Source organism: Stegostoma tigrinum, chromosome 4, assembly GCF_030684315.1.
Source record: "Stegostoma tigrinum isolate sSteTig4 chromosome 4, sSteTig4.hap1, whole genome shotgun sequence".
Classification (NCBI taxonomy): Eukaryota; Metazoa; Chordata; class Chondrichthyes; order Orectolobiformes; family Stegostomatidae; genus Stegostoma; species Stegostoma tigrinum.
In genome coordinates this window covers 5,821,986-5,847,266 of record NC_081357.1, presented here as the reverse complement: position 1 = coordinate 5,847,266, position 25,281 = coordinate 5,821,986, and the positions used below count along the sequence as shown (strand labels likewise).

Genomic DNA, 25,281 nt, shown 5'->3' with positions numbered 1-25,281 from the left:
CCTTCATTGCTAGAGGGGCTGAGTTTAAAAGCAGGAAGGTTATATTGCAGCTATATTGGGTGCTGGTGAGGTCACACCTGGAGTACAGCATGCAGTTTTGGTCTCCTTACTTCAGAAAGGATGTGCTGGCACTGGAGGGGGTGCAGAGGAGATTCACTAGGTTGGTTCCAGGGTTGAGAGTGTTGGCTTATGAGGAGAAGCTGAATAATCTGTGATTATATTCATTGGAATTTAGAAGAATAAGGGGGTATCTTATAGAAACATATCAAATCATGAAGGAAGTAGATAACATAGAAGCAGAGAGGATGTTTCCACTGGTGGGTGAAACTAGAACAAGAGGCCTTAGCCTCAAAATTGAGGGCAGCAGACTTAAGACTGAATTGAGGAGGAATGTCTTCAACCATAGGGTTGTGTATCTGTGGAATCCCCTGCCCAGTGAAGGCTTTCTCATTGAATGCTTTTACAGCTAAGATAGGTAATTTTTATGAACAGTAAAGGAATTAACAGTTATAGTGAGAGGGTAGCTGAGTGGAGCTGAGGCCATGACTAGATTAGTCATTATGTTATTGAATGGTGGAGCAGGCTCGAAGGCACACACACACAACACACACAGGCACTATTTCTCTCTCTCTCTGTCTGTCTCTCTCTCTCCCCCCCCATCTCTCTCTCTCTCTCTCTCTCACATGCACACATGCACGTGCGCACGCACAGACACACACACACACACACACACACACACACACACACACACACACACACACACACACAAATCTATGGGGTGAATGTGCGTTGGTAGATTTGTAATTGCAGATACATTCTATGTTGCTCAAAAGCACACATTTGTAGACAAAGTAGCAAATTATAAATGCCTACCTTAGAAATAAAACCAGCCTGACTCCAGGTTATAACAAAAACAGATTCTAAACAAGGTCTCATACCTACGATGCATTGTCTGGCCTGAGATGTCACCTCTGGTATACTATTAAAACGTTTAGTTATCTTGGGGCAGTGACTTGAAAGAAATTCTGGATTTGAGCAAAGAAGGATGAGAGGTGACTTGATAGAGGTTTACAAGATAATCAGAGGCATATATACTGTAGATAGTCAGAGATTTTTTTCCCAGGGTGGAGATGACTTCTACAAGGGGCATAATTTTAAGGTGACTGGAAGTAGGTATAGGGGAGATGTCAGATGTAGGTTCTTTATACAGAAAGTGGTGGGCATGTGAAATGTACCGTTGGCAGTGGTAGTGGAGTCAGATACTTTAGGGACATTTAAGTGGCTCTTGGATAGGCACATGGAGGATAGTAAACTGTAGGGTATGCAGGGTAGATTGATCTTAGTAGGATAATATGTCGGCACACCATCATGGGCTGATGGTGTTTGAATGAGAGGTAGTATCAGACATAGAATTTATAAGTAAAAGATCAATAGTTCACACCATTGAGGATGAGGATGTTCTAATCAAACCTAAGATGCCATTATAACAAAGTGTGGAACTGGATGAACGCAGCAGGCCAAGCAGCATCTTAGGTGCTCCTAAGATGCTGCTTGGCCTGCTGTGTTCATCCAGCTCCACACTTTGTTATCTTGGATTCTTTGGCATCTGCAGGTCCCAATACCTAAGATGTCATTAAATCTTTAATCAGTTAGAAGGCAGAGAGTTGGGATAAAGGGGCCTTCTACAAGATGATAGCCAGTGACTCGTGGAGTTTCTCAGGGGTCAGTGTTGGTACTATTCAAATTACACATTAATGATTTGGACAAAAGAACTGAGGACAGTGTGATTAGTTTACAAATGACAACATGATGGCAGAACAGGTAGTGTTGAAGAGGAAGAGTGCTGCAGAAGTACTTGGAAAGACCAGGAAAATGGGCAAAAATGTGGCAAATAAAATACAAGGTGGAAAAATGTGAGGTTATGCAGACTGTTGGAAGAATAGAGGCTCAGACTAGTTTCTAAATTAGGAACCGCTTCAGAAATTTGAAGCACAAAGACACTTAAGAGTCCTCATTCAGGATTCGCTTAAGGTTAACATGCAGGTTCAGTGGCAGTTACGAAGGCAAATGCGATGTTAGTATTCATTTTGAGAGGACTAGAATAGAAGACAGCAGGGATGTGTTGCTGAGGCTATATAAGGCTCTGATCAGATAGAATTTGGAATTTTGTGAGCAGTCATGGGCCTTTTATCTAAGGAAGGATTCAGTCACAGGCGGCAGCCAGTAAGTGAACTATTATATTTGGGCAGTGTCTAAACCCAAAAGGCTACACGTGAAGTGTCTCCCACCATCCTCCTCCTCTAACTGGAAAAAAAAGACTGTGTGGAGGATTGGTAAGGTAAGCTTTTTCTCTTTATTCTTTTGGCAATGTATAGCAGAGGGTATGGAAGTTAGGGCAAGTTGCACGCTCCTCTTGTAGAATACGGAAGGTAAGGGTCAATACTGGTGTCCCTTCTGACATCACCTGTGAGAAGTGTACCCAACTCCAACTTCTCACAGACCGTGTCAGGGAATGGGAGCTGGAGTTGGATGAACTCCAGTTCATTTGGGAGGCTGAAGGGGTGATAGAAGAGGAGTTATAGGGAGGTAGTGACACCCAAGTTACAGGAAAAAAGTAGCTGGGTGACTGTCAGGAGGGGGAAAGGGAATACGCAGACAGTGCAGGGATTCCTTGTGGCCATTGCCCTCAATAATAAGTATACTGTTTTGGATACTGTTGGAGGGGATGACCTTTCAGGGGAAAGCCATAGCACCCAGGTCTCTGGCACTGAGCCTGGCTCTATGGGTCAGAAGGGAAGGGAAGAAAATAGGAGAGTGATAGTAATAAGAGTCTCAAAGGTTAGGGAATCAGACAGGAGATTCTGAGGTACCAAGCTAGACTCCCAGATGGGTGCCAGGGTCAGGGATGTCTCAGATTGAATCTACAGGATTCTTAGGGGGAGGTGAGCAGTCAGAAGTCGTGGTACACAATGGTACCAATGACATAGCTAGGAAATGGGATGAGAACCTGAAAAGTGAATGTAGGGAATTAGGTTAGAAGCTAAAAGCTAGGGCAAGCAGAGTAGTAATCTTAGGATTATTACCGGTGCCATGGGCTAGTGAGGCTAGTAATAGAGACTGACCAGCTGAACACGTGGCTACAGAACTGGTGTAGGAGGGAGGGCTTCAGGCATGTGGATCGTTGGGATACCTTCTGGGAAAGGTGAGTCCTGTACAAAAAGGACAGGTTGCACCTGAACTGGAGGGACACCAATATCCTGGGCGGAAGGTTTGCTAGCGCTCTTTGGGAGGGTTTAAAGTAGTTTGGCAGGGGGATGGGAACTGAAGCTATTGATCAGAGGATGAGGTAGCCTGTGTACAGGCAGATAAGGCATGCTGAGGGTCTGTGAGGAAGGGCAGACAGTTGCTCGGGCAAAGTTGCTGTCAGTGCAACAGATTGAAGTGTATCTATTTTACACAATAAGTGTCAGGAATAAGGGTAACCAACTTACAGCATGGATTAGTACTTGGAGCTATGATGTTGTGGCTATTACAGAGATTCCCTGACCTTTTGTTATTTGAGAGGGCCAGGAGTAGATGGTATGAGAAACTATTTAATTCGGGGAGGGGGAGTTACAATGCTATTAGGCAGGAACTGCAGGGCATAAATTAGGAACAGATGTTCTCAGGAAAATGCACAACAGAAATGTGGAGGGAAAGAAGCACTTACGACAAGTGCTGGATCGGTTTGTCTCACAGAGGCAAGGAAAGGATGGTAAGGTGAAGGAACTTTGGATGACAAAACATGTGGAACATTTAGTCAAGAGGAAGAAGGAAGCTTACTTAAGGCTGAGGAAGCAAAGGTCAGACAGAGGTCTAGAGGGTTACAAGGTAGCCAGGAAGGAACTGAAGAATGGACTTAGGAGAGCTAGAAGGGGGTATAAAAAAGCCTTGGTGGGTAGGATTAAGGAAAACCCCAAGGCGTTCTGTACTTAAATGAGGAACGAGAGTGAGGGTAGGGCCGGTCAAGGATAGTGGAGGGAATTTGTGCCGGAGTCGGAGAAGGTAGGGGAGATCCTGAATGAATAATTTGCTTCAGTATTCACCAGGGAGAGGACCTTCATGTTTGTGAGGACAGCATGAAACAGGCTGATATGCACGAACAGGTTGATGTTAAGGAGGATGTGCTAGAAATTCTGAAAAAAATGAGGATAGATAAATTCCCTGGGCCAGATGGGATATACCCAAGATTGCTACAGGAAGCAAGGGAAGAGATTGCTGCCCCTTTGGCAATGATCTTTTCATCCTCACTGTCCACTGGCGTAGTACCAGATGATTGGAGAGTGGCAAATATCATTCCCTTGTTCAATGAAAAGGAATAGGGATAATCACGGGAATTATAGATGAGTCAATCTCACTTCTGTGGTGGGCAAATTATTGGAGGGGATTTTGAGAGATAGTACTTATGATTATTTGGAAAAGCACAGTTTGATTACAAACAGTCAGCATGGCTTTAAGATGGGCAGGTTATGCCTCACAAGCCTTATTGAATTCTTTGAGGATGAGGCAAAACACATTGATGAAGGCAGAGCAGTGGATGTGTGTATTTGGATTTTAGCAAGGCATTTGATAAGGTTCCCCATGGTAGGCTCATTCAGAAAGTAAGGAGGCATGGAATTCATGGAAATTTGGCTGTCTGGATACAGAATAGGCTGTCCAATAGAAGGCAGAGGGTGGCAATAGATGATCCTTGAAAGTTGCCACCCAGGTTGACAGGGCTGTTAAGAAGGCATACAGTGTTTTAGCTTTTATTAATAGAGGGATCGAGTTCCAGAACCAAGAGGTTATGGTGAAGCTGTACAAAACTCTGGTGCGGCCGCACTTGGTGTATTGTGTACAGTTCTGGTCACCGCATTATAAGAAGGATGTGGAAGCTTTGGAAAGGGTGCAGAGGAGATTTACTAGGATGTTGCCTGGTATGGAGGGAAGGTCTTACGAGGAAAGGCTGAGGGACTTGAGGCTGTTTTCATTCAAGAGAAGAAGGTTGAGAGGTGACTTAATTGAAACATATAAAATAATCAGAGGGTTAGATAGGGTGAATAGGGAGAGCCTTTTTCTAGGATGGTGACGTCGAGCACAAGGGGGCATTGCTTTAAATTGAGGGGTGAAAGATATAGGACAGATGTCAGAGGTAGTTTCTTTACTCAGAGAGTAGTAAGGGAATGGAACGTTTTGCCTGCAATGATAGTAGATTCGCCAACTTTAGGTACATTTAAGTCGTCATTGGATAAGCATATGGATGTACATGGAATAGTGTAGGTTAGATGGGCTTGAGATCGGTATGACAGGTCGGCACAACATCGAGGGCCAAAGGGCCTGTACTGTGCTGTAATGTTCTATGGAAGTATTCAGCCTGGAGCTCAGTGACAAATGGTGTTCCGCAGGGATCTGTTCTAGGACCTCTGCTCTTTGTGATCTTTATAAATGAATTGGATGAGGAAGTGGATGGGTGAGTTAGTAAGTTTGCCTTCATGCCAATGAAGGTTAGAGAAGTTGTGGAGGGCTGTTGTAGGTTGCAACGGGACATTGACAGAATGCAGAGCTGGGTAAAGAAGTGACAGATGGAATTCAACTTGGAAAAATGTGAAGTGGAGCTGACCTTCAATTTGAGAGGTCAAATTTGAATGCAGAATACAGGGCTAATGGTAGGATTCTTGGCAGTGTGGAGGAACAGAGGGATCTTGGAGTCCACGTATGTAGAACCCTCAAAGTTGCTACTCAAGTTAATAGGGTTGTTAAGAAGGCACATGGAGTGTTAGCTTTCATTGGCAGGGGTATTACATTTACGAGCTGCACAGTTATGCTGCAGTTATATAAAACCCTGGTTAGACCATACTTGGAATACTATGTTCAGTTCTGGCCACCTCATTATAGGAAAGATGTGGAAGCTTTAGAGACAGTGCAGAAGAGATTTACCAGGATTTTGCCTGGACTGGAGGGCAGGTCTTATGAGGAAAGGTGAGGGAGCTAGGACTTTTCTCATTGGAGCGAAGAAGGATGAGAGGTGACTTGATTAAGGTGGACAAGATGATGATAGGCATAGACAGTGTGGATAGACAGAGAATTTTTCCCAGGGTGGAAATAACTATTATGAGGGGGTATAATTATAAGGTGATTGGAAGAAGGTATAGGGGAGATGTTGGAAGTAGATTCCTTACACAGAGAGTGGTGGGCGTGTGGAATGTGCTGTCGGCGGTGGTATTGCAGTCAGATACATTAGGGACATTTAAGTGACTTTTGGATAGGCATATGGTTGATAGTGAAATGTGGGGTATGCAGGGTAGTTTGATCTTAGAGTAGGATAGTCGGCTGACTCAACATCTTGGGCCAAAGGGCCTATATTGTGCTGTACTGTTCTACGTTCCATGTTCTATGATCTATGTTCCATGTACTAAGGATGTTCTGGCATTGATGGGGGTTGAGAGGAGGTTTACAAGAATGATTCTGCAATAAAGGGCTTGTCACACGAGGAGTGGTTGAGGGCTGTGGGTCTGTACTTGATGGAGTTTAAAAGGATGAGTGAAGGTCTGAATGAAACTTGAAGAGTGCTGAGAGGCCTGAATATAATGAATGAGTAGAAGATATCTCCACTAACTCAACAGTCTAGGACCCGATAACGCAGCTTCAGATTCAAGTGACGAGCCTGCAGAACTGAAATGAAGAGAAATACAGAGCTCATTGCCGCATTAGGCTATAGAGGCCAAGTCACTTAGTGTATTTAAGACAGGACTAGATACATTAATGATAAAAATGGATTCAAAGGTTACAGGGAGAAGGCAGGGCAAAGGGTTAAGAAATGTATCAGCCATGATTGAATGTCAGAACAGACTCAATGGGATGAATGGTTAATTCTGCTCTAATATCTTATAGTCTTCTGTTGAACCCATGCTGTTCTTGTCAACTTTAACCTTTGGCCTTTGTGTGCCATACTTCACCAAAACCCTTCTAAAAGTCCAGAAAAATAACTTGCCCTAAAATTTAAATCTTAAAATCATATGCGTTAGTAATTAGGGCCATAGTTAACTAGAGGCAGTAACAATTCTGGGCCCCTGCTACAGGCACAACCAATGATCAGCACGGTTAACATTACTGCACACAACATCCATTCTGATGAGCAGTTAGTATTAAGTTTAGTTTGATGCCTGCATTTCAAATGCTGAAGATGGGTTATTCATGCACGACAATCCTCATGTCCTTTTTGGAAGTCATTCCGGTTTAGTCTGATTGAGTATAAAAGCCATTATATAATGTTAGACTGTCAGCATCTTCAGTTTTGTGCATTTGTTTTCGTATCAAAAGGAGTTCGGCAGAGGTGGTGCAAGTCATGAAGTATTTGGTACAGTAAATGAAAAGAAACTTTTTTTGCCCCTCAGTGGCTGAAGGTGATTGGCAAAAGGGCTACTGGTGACATAAGGAAAACATTTTTACGCAACAAGTGATTATGATTTTGAAAGCAGCGATAATGTTCAATAGGAGCATAAAAGTTACTAAGTATACTGAATCTACTTCAGTGTCAAAGCTGTCAAAGAGAATTGATTAAATAGTTGAAAGAGAAAAAAATGTATCTATATGAGAAAGAGCAGGCCTGTGGGACCGAACGGACAGCTCTTCAAAAGAAATGGCATAGGCCAGATGGCCTTCTTCTGTGCTGTTTTGCTGATCACAGAAATACTACCACAGGTTAGAGTACGGTGGCTCTCTGCCCAAATCTTTGACTTGTACCAATAAAATGCTGCCCCAGCAAAACAGCAATGTAAAATGATCCAATTGAATCATGTTCATTCTCAATCAAGGCAAGGAAATCAAATTACCTATGGATTGTGGAGACATTTGTTTTCAAAAAGTTCCCATTTCTATTTTTATGTAAACATCTTAGAAATGTAAATTTCATGTAAATATGAAAATATTGCAACAGCACAGCCTATAGTTCTGCAATGTACTTATATAGATATCATTCCATACAATGAAAATATTAAAGTGCTCTTGTTGATTGCAATATTCTTTGAATTCAGTATTACCTTGAGAGGCAGCACCTCTTTGTTGATTGCAAAGAAAGAAGCCATTGCTTGAGTCCAGGATAATAAGCCGGCAACATTCCCACAGACTTTCTTAGCATGTTCAAATGTATAATCTTCCATCATGAAATATGGCTGGAGAAGCTCTACTGTTTCATCATTGATGGTGTCCTTTGGAAACTGCTGCAGGGCCTGGAGAAAGCCTGTGCCACTCAACAACTAGAATAAAGGAGTGATAAAAATTTATTAAACCACAAGAACTTCAGAAATAATAACAGGAGTAGGTTATTCAAGCCTGCCCACTATTCAATAAGATTGGGTCCTTGGGTCCTCCTTCCTGCTCTTTGCCTCAATGCTTGATTCCCCTACTGATCAAGAATCTATTAATCTTAGCCTTATATACAAACAAGGACTCTGTCTCCATAACTCTTTGTGGTAAGGAATTCCAAAGACTCATAACCCTCTGAAAGAAGAAATTCATCCTCACCTCAGGCTTAAATTGCCATCACTTGTTACAATTCAGATTGAGCCATTGATGTAAATTCTTTGTTTAAATAGTCAACAACACCATTGTCATTGTCTCGTGTGACTACATCTATGGTTCGAGGTGAAGTAGATTCACTATATTTAGTAACTTCTATGTTTCTGCTATTTTATGCATTAAAACTGAATGTACAACAAAAGACAAATTCAACATGTCTCTTAACATTTCTGAAAAGAAATTATAAAGTTTAATGTATAATTATTCCAGATTAGCAAAGTCCATGATTGTTAGCAGAGTGGTCACAAGTTTCCATATTTCTATATTCTAATAATGAATGGTCATGCCAAGCTATTATAGAGCAGTCACAAGCAGAAGAATTGTTCTTTGCTAGTTGCACAAACTTAACTCTGAACAAAATTGGCTGCATTTTCGTTTCAGGGTTTTATCTATTTTCATGAAAGTCAATAGAAACATCTGTACCACCCTTTTTTATCATATTAAAATACATCTTCTCACAATTCAAAACCTTACAGTTGATTCCATCTTGTCCTTTTCCATGACTACTTTGACCTTACTGAGTTATGATCACTATCACCAAAATGCTCTCTCGCTAACATTTTGACCATCTGTCTAGCTTTGTCCCTAAAACTAGGTCCAGCACTGCCTTAGCTCTTGTAGGAATTTCTATATGCTGGCTTAAAAAGCTCTGTTGGGCATATTTTAAGAGTTCTGCCCCCTCAAAGCCTTTCACACTTTTTTTTATCCAAGTTAACAAAAGGATTGGTTAAATGACTAGCTTATGATGCCAACAACACAGGTTTAATTCTCACACCAGCTGAGCTAAAGTTGTCAACTTTAACCCTCATCTGAGGCATGGTAAATCTCATTATCAGTCATTTTTCTCTAATGAGAGAGTGACCTTCTGTCGTTATGATGGCTTTATCTTTACCCCTATTGATATTAGAAAAGTTAAAATCCCCTACTATTTCCTATTATTTTCACTCCTGTCTGAAATTTGCCAAAATATCTTCCCCTTCTAACATCTGACTGTTTGGGGGTGTCATGAGGGGTGTACAGTCATGAAGCAGTGATACCTCGAAAATGTCTAGTTCATGTCATTGCCTGTTCACAGATCTACAAAATTTCTGGTAGCAATTACAGAACAATTGAACATTGAGTACAAGCCCTTCCAATTGTTGAAGTCCCTTTGAGAGACCACACGCATAGTGTCAGTGATTCCATGGACCTGGGACTGAGTTATTATGGCACAAAGGTTTTTTCAGGCTGACAGCCCTCAATGGTTGTAAACATGAAGGACTCATTGATTCTCCTGAATGGGTGTCTGTTATGACTTTTATACAGCGATGTACAGCTGCTTGGGAGACATCATACAGGTTACCACTAACACCCAGGATTGGGTCTGAGATGAGATAATGGGAACTGCAGATGCTGGAGAATCCAAGATAACAAAGTGTGGAGCTGGGTAAACACAGCAGGCCAAGCAGCATCTCAGGAGCACAAAAGCTGACGTTTCGGGCCTAGAACCTTCATCAGAGAGGGGGATGGGGAGAGGGAACTGGAATAAATAGGGAGAGAGGGGGAGGCGGACCAAAGATGGAGAGAAAAGAAGATAGGTGGAGAGGAGAGTATAGGTGGGGAGGGGATAGGTCAGTCCAGGGAAGATGGACAGGTCAAGGAGGTGGGATGAGGTTAGTACGTAGGAAATGGAGGTGCGGCTTGGGGTGGGAGGAAGGGATGGGTGAGAGGAAGAACAGGTTAGGGAAGCAGAGACAGGATGGGCTGGTTTTGGGATGCAGTGGGGGAAGTGGAGATTTTGAAGCTGGTGAAGTCCACATTGATACCATTGGGCTGCAGGGTTCCCAAGCGGAATATGAGTTGCTGTTCCTGCACCCTTCGGGTGGCATCATTGTGGCAGTGCAGGAGGCCCATGATGGACATGTCATCTAGAGAATGGGAGGGGGAGTTGAAATGGTTCGCGACTGGGAGGTGCAGTTGTTTATTGCGAACCGAGCGGAGGTGTTCTGCAAAGCGGTCCCCCAGCCTCCGCTTGGTTTCCCTAACGTAGAGGAAGCCACACCGGGTACAATGGATACAGTATACCACATTGGCAGATGTGCAGGTGATCCTCTGCTTAATATGGAAAGTCATCTTGGGGCCTGGGATGGGGGTGAGGGAGGAGGTGTGAGGAAACCAAGCGGAGGTTTGGGGACCGCTTTGTAGCACTTCCTGCGGTTGCAGGGGAAGGTGCCGGGTGTTGTGGGGTTGGAGGGCAGTGTGGAGCAAACAAGGGAGTCATGGAGAGAGTGGTCTCTCCAGAAAGCAGACAAGAGTGGGGATGGAAAAATGGCTTGGGTGGTGGGGTCAGATTGTAGATGGCGGAAGTGTCGGAGGATGATGCATTGCATCCGGAGGTTGGTGGGGTGGTGTGTGAGAATGAGGGGGATCCTCTTTGGGCGGTTGTGGCGGGGGCGGGGTGTGAGGAATGTGTTGCGGGAAATGCGGGAGACGCGGTCAAGGGCGTTCTCGACCACTGTGGGGGGAAAGTTGGGGTCCTTGAGGAACTTGGACATCAGGGATGTGCGGGAGTGGAATGCCTCATCCTGGGAGCAGATGCGGCAGAGGCAGAGGAATTGGGAATAGGGGATGGAATATTCCTCCACCACATCTGCTCCCAGGATGAGGCATTCCACTCCCGCACATCCCAGATGTCCAAGTTCTTCAAGGACCGCAACTTTCCCCCCACAGTGGTCGAGAACGCCCTTGACCGCGTCTCCCACATTTTAGGCAACACATCCCTCACACCCCGCCCCCGCCACAACCGCCCAAAGAGGATCTCCCTCATTCTCACACACCACCCCACCAACCTCCGGATGCAATGCATCATCCTCTGACACTTCCGCCATCAACAATCGGACCCCACCACTCAAGCCATTTTTCCATCCCCACCCTTGTCTGCTTTCGGGAGAGACCACTCTCTCCGTGACTCCCTTGTTCGCTCCACACTCCCCTCCAACCCCACCACACCCAGCACCTTCCCCTGCAACCGCAGGAAATGCTACACTTGCCCCCACACCTCCTCCCTCACCCCCATCCCAGGCCCCAAGATGACTTTCCATATTAAGCAGAGGTTCACCTGCACATCTACCAATGTGGTATACTGTATCCACTGTACCCGGTGTGGCTTCCTCTACATTGGGGAAACCAAGCGGAGGCTTGGGGACTGCTTTGCAGAACACCTCCGCTCGGTTCGCAAAAAACAACTGCACCTCCCAGTCGCGAACCATTTCAACTCCCCCTCCCATTCTTTAGATGGCATGTCCATCATGTGCCGCCTGCAGTGCCACAATGATGCCTCCTGAAGGTTGTAAGAACAGCAACTCATATTCCGCTTGGGAACCCTGCAGCCCAATGGTATCAATGTGGACTTCACCAGCTTCAAAATCTCCACTTCCCCCACTGCATCCCAAAACCAGCCCAGCCTGTCTCTGCTTCCCTAACCTGTTCTTCCTCTCACCCATCCCTTCCTCCCACCCCAAGCCGCACCTCCATTTCCTACGTACTAACCTCATCCCACCTCCTTGACCTGTCCATCTTCCCTGGACTGACCTATCTCCTCCCTACCTCCCCACCTATACTCTCCTCTCCACCTATCTTCTTTTCTCTCCATCTTTGGTCCGCCTCCCCCTCTCTCCCTATTTATTCCAGAACCCTCACCCCATCCCCCTCTCTGATGAAGGTTCTAGGCCCGAAACGTCAGCTTTTGTGCTCCTGAGATGCTGCTTGGCCTGCTGTGTTCATCCAGCTTCACACTTTATTATATTGGGTCTGAGATGTTGGAATTCAGGACAACTATGAATTTTCCAACCACCGACATCAGATGTCTACCATTCAGTATGAGCTGTCCTTCATGGCCATCATGTCAGAGAGAGCTATTGTGGTCTTTTTTGACAGGCAAAATGATTGAACATAGTAATGCTTGGATTGCAATGATTGAAGTAGGAAGCTCACCAGCCCTTCTCAAAGGCAACTAAAAGATGGGAGATAAATTCTGGCCCTGCCAGCAATGCACACATCCCACGAGTGAATAGAAAGTAAAGATCCAAAAGACAACTGTCAGTGTTGTTGACAGGAGTCAACATGTGCCAGGAAGCTAACTGAAAACCATTCTGAACATTCCATGTATTCTCCTGTCTCCCTTTTGAGAACTAAATACAATTAGAACAAAGAACTGTAATGCAAGAACAGGCCCTTTGGCTCATCAAGACTGCACCAACACAGGCTGCTGTTCTAAACTAAAAACCTTCTGCCTCCATGTGTGCTGTAGCCCCCATGCCCTTCCTATTCATGGATTTGTCAAGATGCCTTTTTACGTTGCTATTGTATTCACCTCCACCTCCTCTAGTAGTGCATACCAGACATTGGCCACTGTCTGTGTTAAAAACTTGCCTCTCACCCTCCTTTAAACCTTTTCCCTTTTACTTACCTTTGAACTTATGTTTCCAATAATTGAACTATCTACCCTGGATAAAAGATTTTGGCTCATAATTTTGTAAACTTCTATCAGATTATCCCTCATCCTGTGACATTCAAGTGAAAATAAACAAGTTTGTCCAATCTTTCCACATAGTTAATACTCTACCCAGGCAACACCCTGGTAAACCATTTCTGCACTCTCTTCAAAGCCTCCATATCCTTCTCGTAGAGCGGTGATCAGAACTGTACACAATATTTTAAATGTAGTCTAACTAAAGTTCTAAACAGGTGGAGTATGACATGCCAATTTTTATACTCTATGCCCTGACCAATGAAGGGAAACATGCCATATGCCTTCTTGACCAACTTATCCACTTGTGTTGCCACTTTCAGGGAACTGTGGACCAGCACACCTGGATCCTTCTATATGTCGAAGCTACTAAAATTCTGTCATTTACTGTACACTTCCCTCCTGCATTAGATCTCTCCATATACATCACCTCATGTTTGCCTGGATTAACCTCCATCTGCTATTTCTCTGCCCAAATCTCGAGCCAACCCGTATCCAGCTGTATTGTCTGAAAATCTTCCTCAGCACCTCCATTGTCTGGAATAGTCACTCCACTTCTACGGCCATATTAGTCTGAAAATGGTCCTGGTTAGTGCTTGGGTGGGAGACTGCCTGAGGATACCAGGAGCAGTTAGCTTCTGAGGTGGCATGGTGGTTAAGTGGTTAGCACTGTTGCCTCATAGTGCCAGGGACTCAAGTTTGACTCCACCCTTGAGTGTGTAGAGTTTGCCTGCATGGGTTTCCTCCAGGTGCTCTGGTTTCCTCCCAAAGTCCAAAGATGTGCAGGCTGGATTATATTAGCCATGCTAAATTGCTTGCAGTGTTCAGGGATGTGTAGATTAGGTGGGTGAAAGGGGGATGGGTCTGGGTGGGATGCTCTGAGGGTTGATGTAGACTTGTTGGGCAAGTCCAAGGGGATCCTATAATGATTTCCACGTTGTGACTCACATCTTTCCTGATGGACTCAGCAAACGGCTCTAGGCAACACACAAACAAGGCAGGAGGGAGTGGGCATCCCTGCTTGACTCTGAATCTGATCGGTAAGCTTTCTGATTACCACCGATTCATGGAGACTGCATGAATGATGCTGGTGTGGAGCAGTCAGATTCAGTTGTGAATTGCCTTCCCAAAGCCCATTTTGGAGAGTACGTCCCACAATTAGGTGTGTGATATCCTGTCCAGGCTGTCCTGCATGGAGGCGAATGTATCCCTGAGGAGCGCAAGGCTCTCAGAGATCGTCCTACCTGATACAGTACAGGTTTGTTCAGGGTGAATCACTGATCCCAGAGTAGGGAGGTTGATGTTTTGGGTCAGGACCCTTCTTCAGATTTCTCAAAAAGTCAACTTTCCCGCTCCTCTGATGCTGCCTGGCCTGCTGTGTTCCTCCAGCTCCCCACTGTGTTGTCTCTGACTCCAGCATTTACAGTTTTTGCAATCTCTGACAAGAAGATGATGATACTTTTTCTCATGGATTTTCACATGATTTTCAGCATGGCCAGTAAGCCATTGCTTCTGGGAGTTTCATTCCTTTTTAAGAATTTGAAGGCCTTTGTCACCTCTTCCAGAGATAATAACTGATCCAGTCTCTCCAGGGTGCTTTTGTTTAAGACCTCCATAACACAGGATAGGAACAACTGGGAGGCTGCACTATGGGCTTCATGTCATACAGCTTGGCATAAAAGGATTCGCTGATCCTCAGGATGTCAGACCGCAATCCTTCCTCCATCTTCTTCACAGTGACCCTGACTATAATGCAGACTCTCTGGCCTGGAACATGGGTGCTAGCAGAGGCCAGTTGCTAGTCTGGCTGGTTGACCAGTCAGTGAGTGGCATTAGGTCAAAGCCAGCATAAAGACCCACCAATTTCAACTCAGCTCAACCAACAATCCTTCAAGTTCTATTCACAATCATGACCTAACAATGATCTGAAGGTCCTCTTCAGATGAAAGCTCTCAGCTCAGACTTGTCAACAACACTCAGCATCCCCCCAGGCCACTACTGAGTCTGTGAAATTTGTTCCTGAGCAGCCAAGCCTATGTCAGCGATCTCTTTCTCAGTCATGGTGACTGAGCCAACACCTCCCAGAATCCTCCCTGGTTGCTTCTCTAAAGGGCACTTTTTCTAAAGTCAACTTTTGCATTGAAAAATCATTATTTTCCTGGGATGTACATTATTTAAACTGGCAAATATTTAACATTTCAGTATGTGTGTATTTATCAGCTCAACATCTTTGCTGATTAAGTTTTGTTTTATGATAACCGAGGATGCTGATATTTATTAAATAAACTTGGTAGATGGACATTTTTATTCTAAGTCCAATATAGATCATGTTGGTAACTGGATAAATCATTTCAAGATATATTGTGACTAGTGGAGTAGTGGAACTACAGTGAAACAGTACACTCCTCCAATCCTGGTCATGACAGTATTTGTGGTTCCTCTGGCAAAACCTCACAATATTATAAAAAATTGTATCACCTTTAAAGACTCGCCCCAGGATGGTTTGAGACAGGGTCTTTCAGGGTCCATGGTGACTGTATCCATTTTTTTTTGGAAAAGAATGAGCACACAATCAAGAATCCTCATAATCAGATGAGGTGGCTTGGCTAATTTCCGCACAGTAGAAATGTCAGCAGGTTTTATTGTCTGGGAAGAGAAACAAAACATGTTGGAATGATCTTAATAAATAAAGGTAGTAATAGGCATTACATGATTCAACAATTGACTACCTGCCTTTCTATTATCAACAAATTTGTTTCCCATGCGTTCAGTCCCTGCATCCAAATTATTGATATAAATTGTAAGTAGATCCGACCCTAGCACCGGTCGCTGTGGTGCAAAACGTGTTGCAGTTTACCAACCCAAAGCTGATGTATTTCATCTACTCTCTCTATTTTGTCTGACTACTTGTCAATCCACATTATTATGTTGACCTTGACCATGAGCTTTTATTTTACATTGGAACACTTTATAGGGCACATGTCAAATGACTTTTGGAAACCCAAGTAACAATGGTCCATATATTTCCCTTTGTCAATATTGCTTTTTACTTCCTCAAAAATTCCAATAAGTTCTCAAGCATTATTTCCCTTTCACAGAAACTATGCCCATAGAATCACCACCATGCGAAAAGAGGCCATTCTGCCCATCGAGTCCACACTGACCCTCCAAAGATCATCTCACCCAGACCCATTCCCCAACCCTGCATTTACCCTGGCCATTCCATGTAACCTGCATTTCTTTGGAGTGTTTAGGAAACTGGAGCACCCAGAGGAAATCCACACAAACACATGGAAAACACAGAAACTCCACACAGTCATCAAAGGGCAGAATTAAACCTCGGTCCCTGGTACTGAGAGGTAAAAGTCCTAACCACTGTGCTGCCCAACGATGTGTGATTGCACTGAGATTTTCTAATTGCTCTGTTATTTTCTACCTAATAAACAATTCCAGCATTTCCGTCTGACAGATGTTAAGCTAACTGATTTGTAGTCTCCTACTTTCTGTCTCCCCCTTTCTTGAATTGAGGTGTCACATTTACTATTTTCTAATCTGATGGAACAGTATTAGAACATAAGGAATATTGGAAAATTGAAATCAATATATCTATTATTGTAGTAGCCAGTTCTTTTAAAATCCTATGATGAAGTCTGTCAGGAGCTAAGGACTTATAGAGTCATGGAGTTGTAGAGCATAGAAACAGACCCTTCAGTCCAACCAGTCCATGCCAATCGTATTTCCAAATTAAACTAGTCCCACTTGCCTGCTCCTGGCCCACGTACTTTTCCTATTCATTTACTTCCCTGAGTGTCTTTTAAACATTGTAACTTTGTCCACATCTACCACTTCCTCAGGAAGTTCATTCCATTCACAAATCACCTTCTGTGTAAAACATTTGCCCCTCATGCCTTTTTTAAAATCTCTCTCATCTTAAAAATGTGCCTCCTAGTCTTGAAATTCCTCATCAGAGAGAAAAGCTATCAACCCCATCTATGCCCCTTATGATTTTATAAACTTCTAATAAGGTCACATCTCAAGTTCTTATGCTCCAGTGAAGAAAGTCCCAGCCTATCCAACCTTTCCTTTTAACTCAAACATTCCATATCCGGCAACTTCCTTATAATTCTCTTCTGAAACGTCTCCAGCTTGAAAATATCCTTCTGATATTTTCAGAATGGTATGGTGGCTCAGTCGTCAGCATTGTTGCCTCACAGCACTAGGGACCTGGGTTAGATTCCACCCTCGGGCGACTTGTCTGTGTGAAGTTTGCACATTCTCCCTGTGTCTGCACGGGCGTGTTCTGGTTTCTTCCCACAGTCCAAAGATGTGCAGGGTAGGTGGATTGGCCATGCTAAATTGTCCTTAGTGTTCAGGGATGTGTACATTAAGGGGTTTGGTCTGGGTGGGATGCTCTGAGGTTTGGTATGGACTTGTTGGGCTGAAGGGCCTGTTTTCACACTGTAGGGATTCTACAACTGGAGGGCCAGAATTGGCAGCTTTTAGTCGTAATAATTTTATCATAACCTTTCCTTGGTAAATATAGTTGTTTTAAGTTCCTCCATCCCTTTCACCTCCTGATTCACAATTACTTCTGGGTGTAATTTGTATCCAATACAGTGAAGACAGAAAATATTTGTTCAATTCATCTGCCAATTTTTCAAAGATAAAAATGTCCAGGTGAGCACGAGTTGTTCTTGAGCAAACAAGTATATTGCTGATAATGCTGTTTCTTCCAGGTGCCACAGTTTCCTCTCACTGTCCAAAGATATGCAGGTTAGGTGGGTTGGCCTTGCTAAAAAATAGTCCCATAGTGTGTAGGTTAGGTTGGTTAGCCATGGTAAAAATGTCATGCAGGTTACAGGCAAGGGTCTGGGTAGAATGCTCTTCAGAGGACTGGAGCAGACTTGAGGGGCTGAATAGCCTCTTTTTGCACTGTAGGGATTCTACGGTTCTAATGATCATTTGGAAAGTGTGCAAAAATGTTGGAGATGACTGGATAAAGGAGACTTGAAATGAAATCTGAGTTAACATCTTCACATAAAATAAGACAGTGTCATTGATAACACATTGTGGAGCTGGAGGAACCCAGCAGGCCAGGCCAGCATCAGAGGAGTAGGAAAGTTAACGTTTTGGGTATGGACCCATCTACTCCAGCATCTGCAGTTCTTACTATCTCTGAGTGAGTTATAACCTCACTGCTAAACCTCTTCTAGGAATGCCTTGAAGAAGTTATCCTCCTCCCTCTGGATCTCTCCCCCACTGCAACCTTCTGGTAATCCCTTTGGCCCTGAAACTCCTCGGCCACATACTGAAACAAACCAGGTACTACAGCCACATCATTTTTCTCAGTACCTGCCTAAGGAACTGGATCATTCCCAGTGGAATCAACGTTCGAGCCATTCCCAATTTTGCCCTGATCTGACAACGTTTACATACATAACATCCAGATCCTCCAAAAACAATTTTCTCTGCGGCTCCGCAAGCAGTGCTCCAGCATCGGCAATTCTTACTATTCTAAGACAGTGGCATTGTTATAAACATTCAAGTGAATCCCTTTAAACTAAAAGATCAATTTCTTCTGCTCCCTGCTACTTCTTTACAGCTGTGGCTTTAACAGAACTAGAGAAAAGCTGCTTATGCACCAGTTGTGTCAGCCTGGGTGCCTATGGAAACATTCCCTGGTTTGAGAGCCCTTGAGGTCCTGGTCAAACATAATCCACTGATATGCGTGTCGGAGCAGAACTGGTAATCATATGTGACTTGTGTTATAAAGTGGAGGTTGACCCCCCCCTCTGAGGATGTTTTTTCCTTTATTGATTCACGAGATGAGGGCATTGCTGACTAGGCAGCATTTATTGCCCATCCCCAACTGCCCAGAGGCAGTTAACCACGTTGCTGTGGGTCTGGAGTCACACGTAGGCAAGACTTGGTAAGGATGGCAGTTTCCTTCCCTAAAGGGCATTAGTGAAACGGATGGGTTTTTCCGACAATCAACAATGGATTCACGGTCATCATTAAATTCTTAATTCCAGATATTTATTGAATTCAAATTCCATCATCTAGGTCCCTAGAACATTATCTGGGTCTCTGGAATGCCAGTCCAGCAATAATACCAAAACAATAACACCAAATACCAGAACCAAAACCAAAGCAGCCAAACAGGAGCACCTTGTCCTTTAATCTGTTAAGAGGAGCAAGGAACCTGTCTTTCAGAAAGTTTTATTGGTTAAATAAAATAAATCCCTGACACACACTTTATAGTGAACAAATAACAATTTATTTATCTAACTCACAGGAAACAAATTAACTGAACTATTAATACACCTCACAAATCCCATCCAACTACTAACTATTCCTGAATAATGCAAGATTCTAACGGTATGCTGTTCCAACAAATACAAGTCCCACTTATATAACAAAACAATAGAATTTAGTCTCTTGAAATTACAGCCAGGTTATGTCTTCTGGAATGTTCCATGTCTTCTTGTTAAATCTTCTGTCAAAAATTCTTTCTCTGTCAATTCTTCTGTCAGGAGTCTTAGCCAGGAGTTCTGTGATACCATTGTGAATAGATGGATCTTTCTCTAAGAGCTGTTATATCTAGCATATGGCAGTTAGCTCTGCCGACTTGCCAACAGCCTTCTTCTCTTATACCCCTGAGGTCATATCAAATTCTTACAATTGCATTGATGCTAGGTTGTCAAAATCATCAGATTCAAATCTGCAATAGTAAGAACTCACGGTGCTGGAGACAGAGTAACACAGTGTGGAGCTGGAGGAACACAGCAGGCTAGGAAGCATCAGAGGGGCAGGAAAGTTGACATTTCGAGTCAAGGCCCAAATTTCATTGGTCTTTGGTATCTAAGTGCCTGCTTCAAGTTGATTAGCTAAATTCAAAAACCTATTGACTTGGTAAAAATGTTGCTTGGTCTGCTAACGGTACGGCCTTTCGAACAAATGCTCCAATTTACGAGCTCTCTCCAGTTGCAAACTTTCAAGCAGCTCACAGACATGTCCAAGCTTAGAAAAAGCACAGTCTTTTAAAGGCACCACGGAATGCTTTCCCCCCAGCATTTTACAAACACCAATATTTTACAAGTACCAAATTCTAATGTCCTGTCTCCTAATCCACAAATATTCTGCCCAAATTTGCAGTATCTCCCCTTTTAAAATAAAAGAACCATCATTATGTAAAGATGGCCTCATTATTTTTCTCTAAAACCCTAACTCCATTATATTGCTGGATACATAGCTCATTAATCTATAGTTACATATTTTATACTAATTCTATTTATATATATAACATTGAACACTACCGTTTCTATCTTATACAAACATTTTTCTTTTAAACCCACGATACATCATCCGTAGTAACATTTTCACAACCTGCAACATGTACAACCTTTAAATTAAATGATTATAACATGAGACTCCAATGAAATAGTCTGGTGTTCTTATCCTTAAATCTTTCCAGAAATCTCAAAGAATCATGATTGGTATACTTAATCGTCTCTGATGCAACATAAATATTAAAATATTGTCAGGCTAGTACCTACAGTTGAATATTGAGTTTCTTTCAAAAATAACCAACTAGCCTTTCACTTCGACTATCATCCTTCTGTACCGACACAGCTCCAACCCCTACATCGCTTGCGTTGATGATGACTTTAAATGGTTTCAAAAAAATTGGCGTGTCTAAAACTGGTGGTGGTTAACGCTGCTTTTAAATTCTCAAATGCTTCCTGTCAATGTTTTGTCTACCAAAATTACATGTTCTTTTTCAATGAATCCATCAGCACTGCCACCATACTATTAAAGTTTGTTATAAATTTCCTGTAGAATCTGCTCAATCCTAAAAATTTTAGCAGTTTCTACTTTGAGAATCGTCTTGGAAACTCCTCAATGGCCTTTATCTTCATGTTCCCTGATGTCATCCGTCTGTATCTGATGTTGTGCCCTAAGAATGTCACTTCCACCTTCGCCAATTTTGTTTTTGCTAAGTTTATACCAACTTTGTCTTTTGCAGTCTCACAAAGGGCTCTGCCAAATGCTCCATGTGATATGTCCACAAATGACTAAAAGCCACTAAGTCATTTATGTAGATGGCACAATTAGTCAATCCAGCAATAATTCTGTTCATATAATTTTGGAAAGTGGCTGATGTGTTTTTCATTCCAAAATGCATTAGTTTAAATTGACGTAGGCCATTTGGAGTTACAAAAGTAGAAACTTCTTTTGCTCTCTCTGACAAAGGTACTTGCCAGTTACAGCGAATTAAGTCCAACTTTGTAATGTTAGTGGCTTGTCTTACTTTTTCTATACAGTCCTCCAGCATTGGAATTGGTTATGAGTCAGATTTGATCACACAGTTAATCTTCTGATAATCTGTGCAGATTCATTAAGTACCATCAGGTTCAGGGACCACCATGACTGCTGAACTCTACTGGTTTTGACTCAACTTTAAATTGTCTTCTTGGAACAACACTTCTACTTCCTTCTGTCCTGCTCTGCTTTGAGAGGATTATGTCTGTAGGGGTGTTGTTTTATTGGAACAGCATTCCCTACATCAACCTCATGTACTACCATGTTAGTCCTCCCCATTCTACACAGCACTGCAATATATCTTTCAATTCAGTTCTCCATTACTGGTGGAGATAGCTCACCACCCTATCCCATTATTTCAGGACTCCCTCATTAGTCATTTTTTTCTGAGGCACATCAAAATCCAAATCATTGAACTCCAGTAACTAATGAGCAGCAGTAACTAATACCTGTTTCTCTGGCTCCTTTGCCCTGTCATAGTAAGGTTTCACACGACATACCCTATTTTTTTTTCTATCTGGCATCTTTGCCTGATTTACCTGACTTAACTTCTTCTCAACCTGATAGGGACCACTAAATTTTGCTTTGAAGGTGTCTCCTACCTCTGGCAACAGCACCATAGCTTTATCCCCATGGACAAACGTATGAATTTTAGTTTTCCTATTGGCTTCTTGTTTGCCACCTTCAAATGTGGTTCAGCTAATACACCCACTCTGTTGAAACCTTCTTTCACCTCAGATGCATAATCCCCTGATGAGATCTCTGATTTTAGACCTATCAATGTTTCCTTAATTAATTTTAAAGGCACTCTTAGATCATATCAATTCAAATGGGGTAAATTGAGTCAATTCATTCGGAACATCTCTAATAGCTTTTAATATAATAATAATAATAATAATAGTAATAATAGTAATAATAATAATACCTTTATCCCAATCTTTTGGGTGATCCTGGCAATAAGCGTACAGCATGGTTTTTATGGTTTGATGCCACCATTCCAATGCTCTCTGGGATTCAGGATTGTATGCATTTGATTTAAAAGTGTTTGATGCCTAAACTCACGCCTCCATAAATAGTTTGGCAGTAAAATTGGACCCTGGGTCTGACTGAATCTCCCTGGGTAGCCCATAGCAGGTAAAGAAAGCAAGCATCTCCTTCACAACCTTTTTTGCCTTGACATTCCGTAATGGAATTGCCTCTGGAAATCTGGCAGATACATTCATTCTGATTAGCAAATGTTGGTTCTCACTTTTGGTTTCGGGGAGGGGACATACACAATTAATTATAATCGAGGAGAAAGGTTCTACAAAAGTGGGAAATGGTTTTATTACCGCCTGTGGCTTTCCTACCGTCTGACACATATAACAGGTACGACAAAATTCAACCACATCATTCTGCAATCCAGGCCAATAGAAATGGGATTCTGTATCTTAGCCTGAGTTTTCCTCACCCCTAGATGACCTCCTACAGGTAGTTGGTGTGCTGCCAGCAATACTTTCTGCCTGTATGCTATTGGCAACATAATCTGGTGAACTTTCACCCATTTTTCATCTGCACCAACCTGCCAAGGTCTCCATTTCTACTTTTAGATTTTATCCTTAATATTACAGCATTCTGGGGTACATTCTAATTACTTTCCGAGTAGGCTTTATGATATAAATCCATTATTCTCCCATCTTTTTGTTGTAACTCCATTAATCTTTTGAACTAAACACCCCTGCCTGATCCTCCACCTGTTGAGGACTTTCCTTTATCATCTCATCAAACAGACCGTCAGCGAACTGGATCTCAACTTTTTCATCTTTCTCTTTTATTTTCCCTTCTTGCTTTAACTTATGGCTGTGGGATCTTGTCACCACACATTCCAGAAAAATTCCAGGGTATTTTCCTTATAACTCCTCGGTTCCCTAGTTTTCCTTCGACCTGTCCGCTACAAGGGGCATCACTCCCACCTATGATCCGGCAATATTGCTTCCAAGAACAAACAGTATTCCTGAAATGGCCAATTTTCAATCACTCCCATTATCAATTCCCCAGTCTTGACTGGACTTTCTAGCCTTAATTTACACAGGGAGCACTAATTCTCTTTCCATTCATTCCACAGATTATCACTCTCTTGGGCAATATTTCAGAAGAGGTACAAATACTTTCATCTCTTACTATTAGAGATCGATCAAATTTTTATTTCTTTGCCTACTTCCCTTGTCCTACCTCAGTAAACCTTACCCACACAGGTGAAGTCTTTGAAAATATCAGGCACCATCACACTTACCAGCCCATGATGAGGCTGTGCTCTCTCCTGTAGCTCCTCGATTTCTCTTGGGATTTCCTTCACTACCTTAAATTATACCACTGGTTTAGCCTCTTTTACCACATCCTTTTTCCCAGAGCCTTTCTTAAACCACCAACACTGTGACTTTGTGCATCAAACCTTAATGCAGCGAAAATCCCTGAGGTATTTCACTGCTTTTCTATGTTGATGGGTTTCTTTTTTCACATGTATTAAACTGGTTCCAGTGTGATCTATTTTTTGTTTCTCATTGAAGGATCTCCCTCATTCCCAATTTCTATCCCTCACGGAATGAGGGAGCAGTACTAACCATTGAGCCACCATGCCGCCCCTATCCTGGAGCCAATCTGTCCCAACCTGCCAAATCCTGGACCTAAGAAAACACGGTGTGGAGCTGGATGAACACAGCAGGCCAAGCAGCATCAGCAGAGCAGGAAAGCTGACATTTCAGGCCTAGAAGGGTCTAGGCCCAAAACATCAGCTTTCCTGCTCCTTTGATGCTGCTTGGCCTGCTGTGATCATCCAGCTCTACATCTTGTTATTTCAGATTCTCCAGCATCTGCATTTCCGACGATCTCTGAAATCCTGGACCTAAGCTGGTCAGATCCCAGACCTGAGCCACCAATCTGTTATAAGGCAGATGTTGACTCCGTTCTGAGCCCCAAAACCAAAACACCGAACCAGGAGCACCTTGCACTATAATCTATTAAAACGAGTGTGCACAGGGTGTAACCTTGGTTCAAGTTGTCTATTGACTGATATGGCAAATTCTCAGCGGAGGTGACCATTTTTTTCAGGGTCATGGATATAATCACTAAGGCTTCAGATTTCATGGCATTCTTTACTCAGAGAGTAGTAAGGGAATGGAATGCTTTGCCTGCAACGGTAGTAGATTCACCAACTTTAGGTACATTTAAGTCGTCACTGGATAAGCATATGGATGTACATGGAATAGTGTAGGTTGGATGGGCTTGAGATCGGTATGACAGGTCGGCACAACATCGAGGGCCGAAGGGCTGTGCTGTGCTGTGATTACTGTGCTGTAATGTTCTATGTTCTATATTTGAGGTGAACTCTTGCAAACTCTCTCCAAGTGTGTGTGGCACCAATGGAAATGTTGACAGAACTTCATATATTTTTTGTTACTACTATAGAATTCTGCTCTTAGTGGCTAAAGGCCTTGAGGCTTTTATGGCCCTACATCTGTGCTCAAGGGCCACTGCTATTCCCTTCTATTGCCACTTCCTTGGTTTAAGAGAATAGCCTCTTCCACTCATTACAATTGTTTCTTTTTCCCAGAAAATTCATATGCAGAATTTCTGAAAATATATTACTTACTGTTACTACTTGACATTACAGAATGTTCAACACAGTTCAGTTTTGACACCACAATATCCGACACTTAGAGGTACCTCTAATTACTGGTGACATTTACACTTTACATACTAGACATTCATATTTTGTGTCAAGCTCTGATGGATACAGATGGATTCTTCTGATGGATGAATTACATAAAAGTCTCTTGTGAAACCTTAAACTGGAATTAAGAGTCAGTAACATTCCTATT

General features: G+C 42.8%; 1 protein-coding gene across 1 annotated transcript in view; it reads right to left on the bottom strand.

Moving 5' to 3' along the window:
- LOC125452339 (dynein axonemal heavy chain 8-like) overlaps positions 1 to 25,281 on the bottom strand; it is a 1,009,221-nt gene that overhangs the window by 131,198 nt on the left and 852,742 nt on the right. The window contains exons 84-85 of the mRNA XM_059645685.1: positions 15,581 to 15,748; positions 8,058 to 8,273 (exon numbers count right to left, since the gene is read on the bottom strand). Coding sequence (XP_059501668.1) covers positions 8,058 to 8,273; positions 15,581 to 15,748 — 384 coding nt within the window. The remainder of the gene's footprint in view (positions 1 to 8,057; positions 8,274 to 15,580; positions 15,749 to 25,281) is intronic.